General features: G+C 36.7%; 1 protein-coding gene across 1 annotated transcript in view; it reads right to left on the bottom strand.

Moving 5' to 3' along the window:
* Positions 1-28: 28 nt before the first annotated feature.
* LOC108669204 (semaphorin-5A) overlaps positions 29-17,945 on the bottom strand; it is a gene marked incomplete at its 3' end in the record, with an annotated part of 43,094 nt that continues 25,177 nt past the window's right edge. The window contains exons 2-9 of the mRNA XM_018156509.1: positions 7,755-8,513; positions 7,005-7,101; positions 4,997-5,203; positions 3,698-3,831; positions 3,043-3,212; positions 1,727-1,750; positions 1,544-1,648; positions 29-90 (exon numbers count right to left, since the gene is read on the bottom strand). Coding sequence (XP_018011998.1) covers positions 29-90; positions 1,544-1,648; positions 1,727-1,750; positions 3,043-3,212; positions 3,698-3,831; positions 4,997-5,203; positions 7,005-7,101; positions 7,755-8,058 — 1,103 coding nt within the window. The remainder of the gene's footprint in view (positions 91-1,543; positions 1,649-1,726; positions 1,751-3,042; positions 3,213-3,697; positions 3,832-4,996; positions 5,204-7,004; positions 7,102-7,754; positions 8,514-17,945) is intronic.

Here is a 17,945-nt window from a genome sequence, read left to right as displayed (position 1 = left end):
GGCCAAACATGCGCTCCTGCTGGCGTACCGCGAGCAGCGGTGCACCGGCACGCGTACGATCTCATCCTCAGTCGCAATGTACAGGGAACCCTGCGTACATTGTTTTATATATTACAATCATTTTATTTAGACCGAATTTAAGAAAAAAATGTAACGTGAGCAGTGGTGCACCGGCACACGTACGATCTCATCCTCAGTCGCGATGTACAGGGAGCCCTGCGCACATTGTTTTATATATTATAATTATTTTATTTAGACCGAATTTAAGAAAAAAATGTAACGTGAGCAGTGGTGCACCGGCACACGTACGATCTCATCCTCAGTCGCGATGTACAGGGAACCCTGCGCACATTGATTCATAATTTCATATATTATATTCATTTTATTTAAACCGAATTTAAGAAAAATGTAGGCAAAAACTATAACATATGCGAATAAATGTTCAACTTCGGAAATTAAACAAAAAACGGATGGATTCATTGTGATTATTTTCTGTCGAGAACGGTTAGAACCGAAATCAACTATAAGAATTGGTAGTCAGTCTCGATGTCACAGAGGTTAGGGACAAATAGATAATATAGTGGATTTATTTGTTGCTTGGTACAGATCCGGCCATGAACATTATTCAGGAACAATTTGAAGTGACTGTGTTAATATCTAACTGCTACTTAGGTATGCGGATTGGAGGAATCGGGAATATTATCTGTTCCAAATATTCGTGACGCGAAACTGTCAAACTTAACTTACGAAAAAATTAGTACAGACACAATAACTTATTCAAGCATAAGATCAACTTCTAAAGCTGGACAGAAACTTCGACAGTATAACAATAAGCTCCATGTGCTGTCAACTATAATTAATACACAGACTATCCCATCTTTTTTCAACTTATTATTGGCCGATATTTAATAATATCACAACGGATAAATGTAATCGCATACGCAACCAATCCATTTTGTACACGAAAGGAACGTTACATATCAACAAACCAACTGATTCTGTTGTTCTTTGCCATTAACACAAGTGGAATTTCTCATAACAAATATCTCTACTGTTAAGAAGTTCACATATGTAAATAGCATAAATGTCAGGTAACTGGTTACGGCGGTTATCCGAGGCACCATTATCGCCGGAGGAGTGGTTAGGAGTTGACGATTCGAAACCCGCAAATAGTTATGCAAATTTTAGTCTACATCGGCAAGATGGCCGGTTCGTAAAGAATCGGCGATATGCCAACCAGGCCTAATCAAAGCTTTTCGACATAACAATACAACCAGAGCAAAAATATCATTATTCATATTTTATTATTAAATTTATTATATTAGACTACTTAACTCCAAATTTCTCAAAATATCAAAACTTTGAATTTCAAACGCAGGGAAAATTTATTGAAGATCTTATTCGAGCGTAGTGATCCCAAAACATCAAAATTTCGAATTTCAAACCCAGGCAAAATCTGTTGAAGATCTTACTCGAACGTAGTGATCCCAAAACATCAAAATTTCGAATTTCAAACCCAGGCAAAATCTGTTGAAGATCTTACTCGAACGTNGTCTAGTCCTGCCTTCAGGAACGTCGTCCACGCGTCCACGTGGCCACGAGTGCCTGGGTCGTCCATACACACGCGCCCGATGCGCGGCATCACGCGCTGAGAATATTTTAAAATTCAGGATACCAGCAAATTTGGCCTGAAGATAAATGGCCCAAAAAAATTTATACTACACACGCGTCCGATGCGTGGCATCACGCGCTGAGAATATTTTAAAATTCAGGAGACCAGCAAACTTGGCCTGAAGATAAAAGACCAAAAAAGTGAAAAAACACGCGTCCGATGTATGGCATCACGCGCTGAGAATATTTATAAACATGCACACGCGCCCAATGCGCTGAGAATATTTCAAAATTGAGGATACGAGCAAACTTAGCCTGAAGATAAATGACCAAAAAACACGCGTCCGATGCGCGGCATCACGCGCTGGAAATATTTTAGAATTCAGTAATCCAGTAAACTTAGCCTGAAGATAAATGACCAAAAAACACGCGTCCGATGTATGGCATCACGCGCTGAGAATATTTTAAAATTCAGAAGACCAGCAAACTTGGCTGAATAAATGAGCAAAAAAAGTTGTCACCATCGATTGCCCGAACGATATTTAAAATTTCGAGATATGAAAGTAACAATGAACACATGTTTGATGACCAAACAATTATTCACAATTGATCGAACGCTGAAATTTAAAATACACACGGGTCGTCCATACACACGCGTCCAATGCGTGGCAACACGTGCTGAAAATATTTTAGAATTCAGTAGAACAGCAAACTAAGCCTGAAGAAAAATGGCCAAAAAAATTTTGTACACCATCGATTGATCGGAAAATCTTTAAAATTTCAAGAGATGAAAGCAACAATGAACACATGATTGATGACCAGAAAATCAAACGCAGAAATTGTTTGCAATTTAAATTGATTATCGCAGTACCTATGCTTGAAGATTGACAAAAAAAGGCACGATCGATTGAACGCTAAAAAATTATAAAATTCAAGAGACGAAGGCTACGACAAACATAATATTGATGGCCTAAACAATTGGTCCCAATGTATTAAACGAAAATAATTCAACAATAAATTTATAACAGAAAAACAATAGTAACCTAAGAGGCAAACACAAAATGTGTTGTACAAACTCATTGTACAATATAAATAAGAAAACCCTAATTTTGAATTGGACTCGACGCAAAAATTTTCATTGTAGGAAATAAATTTTCCTTATGAATTGAGGGCAGTGGCAGTGAAGTATAATCACCATATATACACGGTATCGAAAAACTAGGTAGACCCTTAATTTATTAGACCTCCTATTAATTTCTTAATAATGCAGAAATTTCTTTATTAAGAAACAGACTAGATTTTTTTGGAAGGAAAACACCCCTTCACTTGTAAGATTACTCATCAAATCGTATACGATTAATTTAAAATAGGTAAGTTATCAATTTTCCCCCATTTTGATTAATTTCCACCATACGATTAATTTTATCGAACCTCATAGCAGCTTCGTGTTTCAGCTGCGAGCTCGTCGAAGAAGAAGTAAATAAAGCCACCGGCCTCGAACGAGGAGACAAATGAAGGCTGTGACAGCGACTTGTAGTCGTACTGGTCGGTCCGCAGCCAGCTTCGCGGACCTTCCATCCGCATAAAAGCCGGATCACGACCTGTAATACATGTTTTTTTTAATACTAAAGCACACGTAAATATAATAGAAAAGTTATATGTAAATCTGATTAACATATTACCATAGTTTAGTAATATAGCATACGTAAATAACACAATGAAGGTTTAATTTTGCAATTAGTTTTAGCTATCTTCCCATGTGGAACATTCATGTTCGATAAATGTCTCATGGTTTTGAAAAAAGTGTGACTTGAAAGTGTCATGAAATTGCAAATCATGAGTCTTTGATGGTTAAAAAGACATAAGCAATTTAGATGAAAAAACCAAAGCTTCATATTAAAATAAAAAAGTTCATGTTATGAAATCGTACCGAAACCAAATAACTTAATTTCGGTTAAAAAATAATCTCGATGGAAGGCATCATATCGAAGTCTCCTGTTGTTCAAGAACTCTATGCTGAAGACACTATTACTCAATCTTAAATTTTTACTAAACTAAACAATATTAATTTTACGGAAAGGTTCACCTTGGAAGTCATTAAATGTTCCTACGAAGAGACTGCCGTCGCCACTCATGACGTGAGTGCTGGAGTGGTCAGGATCGAAGGGAGACTGGCCGACACCACTCATGGTTTCTTCCATGTTGGATAGTGAAGAAATACTGATGGGAAAAAATATAACTCAGTACTAACTGCAGTGAGTGACAGAGAGCGCATTTTCTCTTCGACGAAAACGTGAAGTAACGGACGGACGGACAGACAGACGGACGGACATGACGAGCACAATAGCGCCTTTTTTCCATAAATGAGAAATGCGCTAAAAATAAACAAACTTGAAAATTATAAGTTGTTCTCAATTTATAAATCATACATTTAATAGCCATTAGCTTGTGCCAGCATTAAAAGCGTGAAAAATGCAATTATCAGTTGGCATGACCATCACTGAGCATTTTTATGAATGTACATGTGGGTTTTTCTAGATAGAAATAAGATTTGTTATTCTGTTTACAAATAATTTTCGTACGTTATCATGGATATAAAATATCATCGGCAAACTATTAACTAACAAGTTGAGATATATCAATTCCATCGTCCTCGAGCGAGAACAAATTACTAGAAAATTGACTGAAATCTAGTTGCCGGGATGGTGTTAGCTTTTTTCTTTCAGTGAATAATGGAAAAATTTAGCTTAATTGAAATTGAAACTACTTGGTATGGTTTTTTTAACACGTGGACGGATAAATCAACCGTCATCAATGTCATTTTTATCTAAACTGCTAGTAACTTGAGTTACCGTCAAGAGACGCAGCATTAAATCGTGTAAACAAACAAAGCCTACACCTCATCCACGTAGAGAAAAACATTAAAAAAATTAATCAAAATTAATTCATGTCTTTATCATAAATTAAAAAAATATAAATCTCGCACCTCATCCACGTAGAGAGATTAAAAGTCAAATTAATTAAAATTAATTCATGTCTTTATCATAAATTGAAAAGAAATATAAATCTGGCCCCTCATCCACGTAGAGAGAGAGATTAAAAGACAAATTAATTCAAGTTAATTTATATTAATTAATTATTTTACGTCTTTTTAGCATAAATTGAACAAAAATAAAAATCTCGCACCTCATCCACGTAGAGAGACACATTAAAAGACAAATTAATTAAAATTATTTCATGCCTTTAGCATAAATTGAACAAAAATAAAAATCTCGCACCTCATCCATGTAGAGACACATTAAAAGATAAATTGATTAAAATTAATTTATATTAATTAATTAATTTACGTCTTTGGCATAAACTGAACAAAAATCAAATCTCGCACCTCCTCCACGAGCACAAAGGTTTGAAGGCGTTGGTGCCACAGGCCAGAAGCCTGTGGCCGTGCGTGGCCAGAAGCGTGACGAAGTTGTGGCAGTGGTAGCCATCCTGGCCCTTAAGCTCGCACATCACCACGGTGCTCGAGTCTGAGGGCCACGACGCTGACTCCAGTACGTGAAAGCCCGTCAAACTCAGACGGAACAAGTAATCTCTGCAATGCAAAGAGTAAGATTTGAAATTTCTTGCATACAAGTATTTTTGAGACGGAACAAGTAATCCCTGCAATGTAAAGAGTAAGATTTCAATTTTTTAAGCACACAAGCATTTTTGAGACGGAACAAGTAATCCCTGCAAATATAAATTAAAATTTTATGCTCCCTTTAGGCACAGAAATATCTGAGATCGGTCGTATCTTAAAAGAATAAATAATCCGAGCAAAGACTCATCATGTTTTCTTAATTTTGAAAGTCAATCCTTTAATATTTTGGGCACAATTGGTAAATATATTCAGGTATTCAAAAGCACTTTAAATGATTTACTATAAGTTGGTAGATTTTACAGTACATGAGGCTGAAAATCATTCTTGTTTACGGATGTATTTTAATCAGAAGCTTACGTCATCTCGTACTTCTAATTGATAAAGCAGACCACAAGATTCCCTATGCTTCTGATTGTGGAGATATTGTCTCCAGCAGCTGCAATCGATAACTAACTTACCTAATATGACGTATATATTATAGGTTTATTATAATGCTGTGTAAGATTGATGATATTAGGCTATTAAATGATTTGGCAATTGGCATAGAGCTGCAAAAAAGTACTATTGTTAAAATTTACTATCTAATTACGTCATTATTGCTCATAAGCTTATTGTTAGTCTCGTGTTATAAGGCGAAGTCGACGCTCATTACCTCGATAGTAATTATCATTACCCTTAACCTTACCTGTGTGCTGACATCGTGTTTAAACCGTGTTAACCGTGTTACTACCCTCGGGTAATTTTGCTATTCTCGAACTTAATTTGAGTTTGTGCGAATGTTGTTTCATTCGGTTTTATTAAATTAAATGGCGTGTTCGCGCTTCTCTGCTCGTTCGTTTAGGTCTTTATTAAACTGAATCCACGCCAGTGGTTGAACCCCGGGGGGTTTGTGTAGCTCCGTGGGGTTTGTGTGGCTCCGTGGGGTTTGTGTGGCTCCGTGGGGTTTGTGTGGCTCCGTGGGGTTTGTGTTAGCTTCTGCGCTTAAATCAACTTAACTTCTAGCCTTAGAGCTTGGCTTTAACTTCGCATGTTTGCATACCATTATTTGACACCAGTAATTACGAACGAACACCTTGTACTATTTTCCCTTTTTTCTTTCTAATAGTTCTCAATGAGAACACTTGTCTAAATGTATTAAAGGAAACAAATTGTTTACTTAATTCCATTATTAGTCGGATTTTTTTTTTATTTTATTATTTTCAGAAATACTTTGTGCAATTCCTCCAATTAATTATAAGATAGGTTCAAACCTCTTATCTGCTCTTACCAGATAAGAATCCACCGTATCTCCGAAACCTGCAACTTAACCTTAACGTAAGCCTATCCACTTGCTTCTTGGTAACCGGCTGCTAAATTTTATTCTGTAACCCGCGATTTAACGGTGAGAATTGATATAGAGACATAACTTGCTTAACAGGGACTTGTTCCTTTGAATTCAATATTGTTATACTCACCCGTTGATTTTTGTACTTTTACTGATAACAGCAATTAAAATGCGAACCACTACTATGGTTATCTGCTCTTTAATTGGCCGTTATTTACTCACTTCGTTTTGGCGTTGAATAAAGTTTATTCGCTACATTGACATCTTTTGTGTCCAATCCAATCAAACAAAAAATTAAAAAAAAAAATTTTACATAAAAAATTGAATCAAAAGTCAATATAATTCAAAAAACTTAATTTTCCGAACAACATTATTTTAAGAAGCTGTAAATTTAAAGCATCGAAGCGATCAAGTTCTTCATCATGGTACCTTGCGCCGACTATGAGCTGATAGTTGTCGGGGTCAAACAGAAGAGTTCGATAGCTCTGAGCGGCCGGGCTTCGGAAGCGGTCCACTTCGCCGAGTTCTGCAATAACGGAAAAATTGAGGAATAACATAACATAACATAACATAACATGGCAGTGTCAGCGCTGAAGTGTAGGCCTGATGTGGCCTGTCGCCGATTCTTTTCCTTTTCGTGCCTTGTTCACAGAAGATCTAAAATCGTGTCATTTGACCGGATCTTTTCATGACTGACGATAGTTTGAAATAGCTGTACCAGACTTCCACCGGGATCGATATGGTGCTAGGCATACGCGAAATACGTGAAAGATATAAAAATGAAATTCGCGAAAATTTTAAGAATAAAATGCGCGTTAAATATGCAAGAATTAATGGAATACGTGATAATTAAGCATTTACTGATTTGAGATCACGGGATAAATTCGGACATCGACCAAGTAGACGTCTAGGATAAGTGAAAATTAAAGACAACCATTCCAAGAAAAAAAAAATTTACAGCGGTGCATTTAAACGATGGCATTCAATAAATAAGTGCATTCTATATCAAAAACTAATAACAAACATTTTCCAAACAAATAATATTATATTACAAAGTGATTTTAGAGATATAACTCTCGATGGCAATCTATAAATAAGTGCATTCTATATCAAAAACTAATAACAAACATTTTCCAAACAAATAACATGTTACAAAGTGATTTTAGAAGTATAACTCACCATTAAGTCCGATGTATTTGCCGTCTTCTTCTTCTTTTCTCCTGTAAGTTATTGGTGGAGCTTCAACTTCCCTTTTGATTCTGAAAGGCTCTGGGTAGTCATGTCTGCGCGAGCTAAAACTAGTATTGCTAATGAAGCTTCGCGGGTTGGTAACTTCACTGCTGCCATCGGAAATTTCAATGTTATTAGCAGCGTTCAAATAGTCGTCGGGTTCAGAGGGTTCTCCCACTATCCAGCTATGGGCTGCCTCCACCAGGAGAACAAGCACCAGCAGCACCAGGTGCAAATTTTCTTTTATTCTCATCTTTGCGATAGAAACATTTTTGTTATGATCATCATTGAAATGCGAGTACGAGTTCTAGTTTATTTTAAATTTTTGGACTTAATTTTTATGTTGGCTTAGCTGTGCCAAAATTTTGCGATAAAAACATTTTTGTTATGATCATCATTGACATGGGAGTTCAAATTTATTTTAAATTTTTGTACTTAACTTTTATGTATTGACATGGGAGTACGAGTTCAAGTTTATTTTAAATTTTTGGACTTAATTTTTATGTTGGCTTAGCTGTGCCTGAATTATATACAGTTCAATGACTCGCATTTGGTTGAGCAAATTTTTAATTTCATTTGCAATAGGCGTTTAAAGATCATAACGAAAAAATATTTCATTTTTTTTTTCTACTTTAGAAGACACATATTTGCAGCCACAGTCCGGTGCTTCGTTCACGTGACAGCCATCAATCAGCTTCACTGTTCGATCTGCAAAAAAAAAAAAACAAGGAGTTTATCCGTTCTCCAAAGTTGATAATTTGATACACGAGAATGAAAACTAATTCAAAATTGCAGAAATCAAATTGCCTTTCACATTGAGAAAGCAACAAAATGTGTCATATCAGTATTTGTAAATACCGTTGTTCATTTCTAAATAATGCTATTTTTTCGCATCTACATGGATTCATTCAAGTGAAATGACTGATATCTCTGCAATTCATCCAATCAATATTGAAAATTTGAAAAAATATTACTTTGCCTAAATAATAACTAGAGACAATTTTATAACCTCAACCATTCTGATACAAATAATTGAATATAATTTAAAAAATGGTTTCGTTCCGAAATAAAATCGTCATATTAGTTGATTATTCATCGCCGTGTGTCAAAAACCACTCCAACTCAAGTAATAAATTTTTAAATTTATCGGCTGCTTTCGGTTGAGCGGCAATCGATTGCTTAACCTATCGTCGATCAATTCAAACTTCTATAGCAGAATGAGAGCAAAGTTCAAATTCCACAGTTAGGCTCTAAGTTCGCACTTCTCCACATCTTTGATAGGAAGAATGTTGATATGAACTATGAAATAACTGGACGCATATGAGACCGAATAAACATGAACTATATGCAATAACTGGACGCATATGAGACCGAATGTTGACATGAACTATGCAATAACTGAGCATATGAGACCGAATGTTGACATGAACTATGCAATAACTGGGCTCATATGAGACCGAATGTTGGCATGAACTATGCAATAACTGAGCGCATGTAAGACCGAATGTTGACATGAACTATGCAATAACTTGGCGCATATGAGACCGAATGTTGACCTGAATAATGCAATAACTTGGCTCATATGAAACCGAATGTTGACATGAACTATGCAATAACTGGGCGCATATGAGACCGAATGTTGACATGAACTATGCAATAACTGGGCGCATATGAGACCGAATTCTGTACCTTGATTTTACTGTAAATTGATTACCGACAGTAACTTGATTTTACTGTACCTTGATTACTGACAGTAACTTGATTCTACTGTAACTTGATTACTGACTGTACCTTGATTACTGACTGTATACCTTGATTTTACTGTGACTTAATTACTGACAGTATACCATGATTTTACTGTAACTTGATTACTGACTGTACCTTGATTACTGACTGTAAACCTTGATTTTACTGTGACCTGATGACTGACAGTATACCATGATTTTACTGTAACTTGATTACCGACTGTAACTTGACTACTGACTGTACCATAATTTTACCGTAACTTGATTACTGACTGTACCATAATTTTATTGTAACTTGATTACTGACAGTATCTTGATTTTACTGTAACTTGATTACTGACTACCTTGATTACTGACAGTATACCATGATTTTACTGTACCTTGATTACTGACTGTGCCTTGATTTTACTGTACCTTGATTACTGACTGTGCCTTGATTTTACAGTAACTTGATTATTGACAGTAACGTGATTTTACTCGAACGGAATTAGTACTATTGACTAGATTAACTAGCAAGTTTCTGAGAGATAGTAAGTTTCAAATTTGAATCGAATTACATCCATAAAAGATGAGAGATAAGAACAATGAAAGCTGAAAACACATCAATAAATAGCGCTATATCGGTTTAGAAACTGTCTTACCGCGAGTAAGGTTATACAACAATGTTGTTATTTGAATTTAAACTTGATTCAGTACACGGCAATGAAAAATCTAATAAAATTATTATCAAACGTTGATGCTAGTTTACTCTAAATCAGAGAATCCCAATCGAAGTTGGAACAATTTTGGCGGCAAGTAAAAAGTTTTTGAGCATTTACTACTCATACGTTCTGTGAAATCAACTTGAAAAATTTGTACGATTGAAGAACCAACCCATGGATTTTTCTTGTATACGAGACCGAAGCTTCGCTCTCCTGCGCGTCTCAAGTGTTTACACGGCCGAAAAACAGCTTCTCCTTTAAACAATCTTCATTTTTGCAGCTTTTCGACAATTTCTGAACACCTTGAATTTTTTGCTCGTAAGAACACAATTAAAACGTCCATGAAGTAGTCGAAAACATTTTTGTGTTCGCAGAAGACAGGAAAAAAGTTGGTAACAATTTTATTGGCTTAGACGAATACTCGAGTAAATTTGTCTTCAAGTTGGGAACTCCTGAACAATTTTATTAGAACTAAACCATAAAGTAATAAATACATTAAAAGAGGACTTCAAAAGAGGACTTCAAAAGAGGACTTCAAAAGAGGACTTCAAAAGAGGACTTCAATAGATTCAGAGGACATCAGCACTGTTTTCGGCCGTCATCGGAAAATATTTTGTACTTCGTAGTCGCCCAAAATTATCTGCATTAAAGTGCGTCTTGATCGCAATTCGGAAAAATAAGAAGATATGCCCAATAAGCAAATTCAAATTGATATCCTGTTGATAAACAAATCGATTCGATCTACATACAGGAACCAAACACTTGACCGCCCATTGCATGCATCAGACTGCAGTAGCCATATACAACCCCATTAGACTGCAGTAGCCATATACAACCCCATTAGACTGCAGTAGCCATACAAACCAATCAGACTGCAGTAGCCATACAAACCAATCAGACTGCAGTAGCCATACAAGCTCCACTGTTCGGCGACTAAAGCGGATTCGCACGCACAAGTAGGAACGATAAATTGCAGCGAAGCTCGCACGAGGAAAGATACTACAGCAGCAGCAGCTACTCAGCAACAAGAGCGACTTTGTTACTCATTTTGATGAGCAAACTGGACTCGCGTCTGCCAGATAAGAGGTCCAATTTAGGCTCAAGTATCAAGTGATAAATTCAAAACCATTGCAGTGCGCGCGCAACCCCGAGCCTCGTCAATACTTTTAATAAAAAATTAGCGCAGTTTCAATGGAAATTTAGCAATTTATTAATCGATTATTAAAAAAATATTAACTTGCAATTAAAGCTTTCTAATTATAAAAGTAATAATCAGAAGATTGATACAGTATAACAATTTGTTTTCAACTTGAGTAAATTTGAATCTCGGTTAAAGCAAAATTCAATTTATTTTAAATGTTTCGTAGTGGTAACGTTACGGAAATATTGCAAATATCGATAGAATAATTAGGTATATATTAAAACATTACCTCCAAGATCCTGCGAGTTCTACGAGTAGATAACAAAAGTTTCGGTAGCGTTAAATAATACAGGCACATGCTAGGCCGGAATTTCTCGACATTGCATTTGCAGTACATAATTAAAGCATGTAATTATGTACATAATTAAGTTGCAGAACATGTAATAAAATATATGCTGATTTAAATAATTATATATCGTACCGTACGTTTAAGTCGCAAATTATTGATAATTTCCCCAGAAGCACCGTATATGCCTCCTTCAAGTCACCAAAGTCACGTCGGCAGCTGCTCTTTATTATCATTGATAATAATAATGATAATATAGCTTCTCTTCATTATCATTGATAATAATTCTCTTTATTATCATTGATAATAATAATGATAATATAGCTTCTCTTTATTATCATTGATAAGCGCAGCATCGACGGCTCTGGGGCGAGATAAGGGTATACTTTTTTTTAATAGATACGCCGTCAGCTACGCAGTCACACACTACACAGGTGGGAACCCAACGATCACTCACCGATAACTAAAGATAACCCGAGACAAGCACTAGCTTCAAATAAATTCAACGCTACACAGAAAACTATACGGTGGAAAACACATCAAAGTCACCAATAATTAGGCACCGGTATCAAACAATTGTCATCTCGTTAAATTTAAAAATAAATTTTTATATAGCTCAGTGTAAAGATCATTTCGGTATTTTTCTGCTAAGCGTTTCGGTTGAGGATATTAGAACTAAAAATACTATAAAATTAATAAATCTAATCGCTCATAAAAAAAGAGGTCAACAAAGTTTGAGAAAATCAAAATTGTTCAAGTTATGGACTAAACAACCAAAATCTAGTAATTTTCCCATTTGCGGTTTACTCGAACAAAGCAGACACGGTAAATGATTCTCATCGTAATAATGAAACTACAGCCTCAACTGCAAGTTTTTTTGTCAGTTACCAAAATCTGAGTTAATTTGGTCAGTCACGAACACTCAGAAAAATCAACGATATTCATATTGTCCATATACCTAGTGACACATTTTATGTACGTAGCATTGACACACCCATTTGTCGGACCAAATAAACGTCACAATTATCCACGTGTACGTAAAATGTGCTTCAATATTTGGACAAAGTGGAACACATTTCTCTGAGAGAACGTTCCCTAGCAGATGGTTGAAGTCAACACGACGTCGTCGAGCGCGCCATGTAAGGTACAAGTTACACTACTAGAGTCGCTCGTGTCTTATGGTATATGGACCGACTGCTGCTGCGTTGGCTTCCTTCTCACTAAGAAAGAAAACATTTAAAAGCATTTAGTTTGTAAATACATTGCCAGACGTCAATGTTTTTCGTAAATGAAGGCCTGTTAACATGAATTACCTTCAGTTGACAAGGAGGTTATATTCTTTGTGAACTATAATTGAATCGAAATGACCGTTTGGTAAATCGAGTTACCGTCAGAATACGATACGTTGACAAAGTAAAGTGTCTCGTGTTAAAGCCTGATGAAGCGCTGAAATAGCATTCAACAAAGCGCCGACTGAACGGTTCATGCCATCTCTCTTTAACTGTAAAATTTGAAAACCAAGATAAAGTTTCTTATCACTAGCGCGCTGACTTAAAACGGTTCGTGCCATTCCTATTTCCTCTTAACTGTAAAATTTGAAAACCAAGATAAGGATTCTTATCAATAGCGTCTCGTAGTTTGCTAAGAAAGAGAATCATGCGAGGACTAAGAATGTGAAATGCGAGTAAGTTAGTACAGGTCTAATGAATATATAATAAGTAAAGCTTGAATGTCAACTGAACGCACTTAAATTACTGAAGTGTGCTAAATTTAAACGAGATAAAATCATTAGGTTGACGAAAAAAGTGGGAAAAGAATCCAGCGGGCACGACAAACTGTGCCACCTGGCTGTACTATAGTGCCCGTCTCTCCTGGTACCTTATGGACCGACCTGGCTGTACTATAGTACCGTCTCTCCTGGTACCTTATAGAACCACCTGGCTGTACTATTGTGCCCGTCTCTCCTGGTACATTATGGACCCACAGGGCTGTACTTAAGTACCATCTCTCCTGGTACCTTATAGACCCACCTAGCTGTACTAAAGTACCATCTCTCCTGGTACCTTATGGACCCAGCTGGCTGGACAAAAGAATCCATCTCGCCTGGTATATTTTGAACCTTCCAAGATACACGTAAAACCAATCCTTCCATACGTGTATTTTTCGTACTATCAAGAAAAAACACTTCCAAAAATCCCCTCTGTAACCCGAGGAAAGAAATGTTGAGAAACCGTATATACTATGGCGATAGCGTGAATTTATCTTGCTCAGTGCGGCTTGAAATTTGTAAACATTATCCATTATACATACATTATCATCAATAATCTGCTCAGTTCTACGAGTAATCAAGAGTTACTTGTACAACTGACAAGGAATTTTTGTAGCAGGAAAAAGCTAGAGTTGGGAACGAGCAGCTCAACGTGAGACGAACAGCTCTTAAAAATGTAAACTCGAAAACCATTAAGGGGCCGCCTGGGGCGCGCGAAACACGAAATGATGAACTGTTAAGAGATACTTCGACTTCACCATTCCCCAGGTGCTAAGGAAAGTATACACGATCACCACTCCCCAGGCCTTAAGGGAAGTTTATACGATCACCACTCGCCAGGGGCTCAGGAAAGTTTACACGATCACCACTCCCCAGGTGCTAAGGAAAGTTTACACGATCACCACTCCCCTGGGGCTAAGAAAAGTACACACGATCACCACTCCCAAGGTGTTAAGGAAAGTGTACACGATCACCACTCCCCAGGTGCTAAGGAAAGTGTACACGATCACCACTCGCCAGGTGCTATAAGGAAAGTGTACACGATCACCACTCGCCAGGTGCTAAGGAAAGTGTACACGATCACCACTCGCTGGTGCTGAGGAAAGTATACACGATCACCACTCCCGCAGGTGCTAAGGAAAGTGTACACGATCTCGACACAAATTTCTTAATTGAACGTTGTTTGGCCTTGCCCAGTACGGCTTACGTTCTAGGATAAAGTTTGCTGTCAGACAACAGAAAATGTTAGTCACTGAATAAACTTGGTCCTTCACAGCGACCTTGATGTCAATAAAGTGTCAGGTCTCGTATAACCAAACTTGGATTACACTGTCACCCTGCGCACTTGTCTCGGTAGTGCTAAAGTGAAATGGCACAAATATTCCTTTAACACCTGGGGCCGTATTATCAGAAATAGTTACGAGTTCGTAACTGCGCTAGCCAATCACTGACTATGCTTTTGAAGCTAAATCCACCAATCACAGACCAGAAATCGGCCGCTACGTTCACTTAGGTGAGTTTTGATTGTATGAATACTGAACATATATCTCTCCTCAATGATAGTAATAGAACGTTTATTTCCACGCCCGATAATGATTGGAATAAAAAATAAAAACTTCCTCGGAAGTACACGACTTGTTAACTGTAAAATAAACTGAAGGTACCATAATACTGGTCACACTTATATACCATAGCACCAAGAAATCTCAAGATGGTTCGGGTAATATCAAATGATCCTGTCAAGGCTGCAGCAATGGAGACAGCGAAAGGTAATAATGAGAGCGTTCACCAAAATGGTCAACCGCGCTGAAGAAGTTCAAGGTAATTTATAAGGCCGAGGGCCCCGAACAGGTGAGGATGGATACTATTTTTTAGCTGGTGGAGAAGAAAACAAGAAGGAAACAAATAACAAATTACCGTAAGTAGAACATCCTTAATCTTAGTCTTAATTATATATTTTTAGCTATCGAACATGTGATAGCCCTTCCTTGGGTATGAATACTACACTCAACATTATCCCATATTAAAACCGAGAATTTAAGTCTCAATGAGTGATGTTAGGAAAACCCAGTCGAGGACATTTTTGTTCCATATATTAAAAAAAATAATCTAGTTACACATAGTTCTCAAATTCTTGATCTTTGATAAATAAATCAATTCACGTCTGTTGCCCACGACACAATGTACACCCATTAATTATTGTTAAATTTTCAATAATTCTTAACATTTACTGCATTACTCACGCATTACATGAAGGATAGAAAGTAATATGTAAGCTAAAATAAAAGATATATTCAAAGCCTCGGTTCTCCTAACTGGGCTTTACCGCCCAACAGCGACAGGTGCGGACAGCCAGTCATTTCTTTGCTAGCAAAGTTAAAGACAAACTCGGGTGTTTGATCGCTTCATTGAACACAAGGTGCCGAACTGAGATCAGCTATGTAGTTAGCGTGCCATCTCCAGAGATGGGGCCATACTTTCAAAACTCGCTAAGTGAACGTATAATTACTTACGCCCTATTTTCTTGTCTATGATTGGTGGATCTTGCTTGAAAGGCCGTCAATGATTGGCTAATGAACTTACGAACTCTTACATTTTTTTGAAAGTATGGCCCCTGGTTACGTCCATGCTTTATGTGCGCATTCATGTTTATTACCACAACGTAGTACTTTCTATACTGAGTTGTTTCAGTCTCTGTATATAAGATAATGTGTTAGACACCCAGCATTTAAATATGGTATGACGAGGGTAAATATATTTTCGATATTACAACTACGAAAACCATCGCTCGCGTCTGAAGAATATTCTCTGGCAGACGAAAACTAAGTTACATTTGTCCATGGTTGCAATCATTGATTTAATATTGGTTTGACAATGAAGACTTCATGGAACATGCACTTAACGATATAAATTTATTAGTATATAATTTCATCTATGAAGTTTTTTATAGACCTAATAACATTATCATTAATTACCAAAAAGCACATGAAAAACGCTATATTTAAAGAATAAATTTGGGAAATTGCAAATCTTGTTGATGACGAAACAACTAAATCATATTTTGGAGGCATTCTAAATCATTTAATCTGACTTAATTCAGTTGTACGGCATCGTTTGATATTTCAGGTCTTCAAGTGAAACTGAATAAAATTGCCGTACATGCAATCTAGAGCAATAAAGCTGCAATTCTGGAAGACATTAAATTGATTACGCAATTGATTGATCGTTCGTTGATAGCTGCGATCAACGGGTTTACACTGAAAAAAATTGACGCTCTTTGCCATAAAATGTGTGCATTGAATCGAAGCAAAGTGAACGCAGCCGGTAGCAGCCCAATCTCTTGCGACAGCCAATTAATTTTCTCAACAGAAATTATAATAAAAATATAAAGAAAAACTTGGTGAACTGATATCAACAGCCTGCATAATATTAAAATGAAAGTTCAATCATGACACCACCTTCTGATTGAAGAATTTGATGGGTTGGTTGGATTGAATCTTAAATGAATTCTGAGACTTTTATACAGCGATAAACTATAAATGAGCGACCAGTTTTTATAAGTTTTAACTTGTGAATTATTTATTAAATTAATCAAGTAAATCAACCTCAAATTCCTAATGAAACTACCAAATGAAATTTTCGCTACGTTAACCAAGTTCCTGAAGCTTGGTTGAGTTTCAGGAACAAGTAGACAATGGTATTTCCAAGACGCTTATTTATAGGTGACATCTATAAGCTTTCGTCCACGAGAAATGTCAACTTGTTTGACAAACATTGCTTGGTGCGTGACTCAGAATTGACACATTGCTTGTCCACAAGGCGTCAAACACTCGAATGTAGGACGAGCATTTAAACCCACAACTTTCGTCTTTACCAAAATATCTCTTAATTAACCTTCATATCGTACCTCGCATGAAGAATCATTGCATGTCTTGTCGATTGCCTTTCATATAGGATTTTATTCATATGACATACTCCCAACTAAAAATGTTTTACATTTTTGGACGAGCATTTCAACCCACAAGTTTCGTCTTGACCAAAATATCTCTTAATTAACCTTCATATCGTAGCCTCACACGAAGAATCATTGCATGTCTTGTCGGTTGCCTCTCATAGGATTTTATTCACATGACATACTGCCAACTAAAAATATTTTACATTTTTATTGCCATCGAAAGGACTAGGCGATGGTGACAAGATCAACTGCGAAGATGAAACAGTCTTTCCTAGTTTGCGATAATAAACCGTCATAAATAAATGATCCCAATGGATGCAAGTCGCTACGAAGATTGTGTACATGCCGCTGAGTATAGGATATATCAGGGGCCACACTAGGATATATCAGATCAGGGGCTGTACTTTAAAAACTCTCTAAACGCATGTAGCGGCCGATTCTTGCGTTTGATTAGTGGTTTTAGCTTGGAAAGCTGCCAGTTATT

The sequence above is a fragment of the Hyalella azteca genome, unplaced genomic scaffold (assembly GCF_000764305.2).
Source record: "Hyalella azteca isolate HAZT.00-mixed unplaced genomic scaffold, Hazt_2.0.2 contig3034, whole genome shotgun sequence".
NCBI lineage: Eukaryota > Metazoa > Arthropoda > Malacostraca > Amphipoda > Hyalellidae > Hyalella > Hyalella azteca.
Note: the sequence above shows the minus strand (reverse complement) of the source record. Positions and strands in the feature narration are given on the sequence as shown.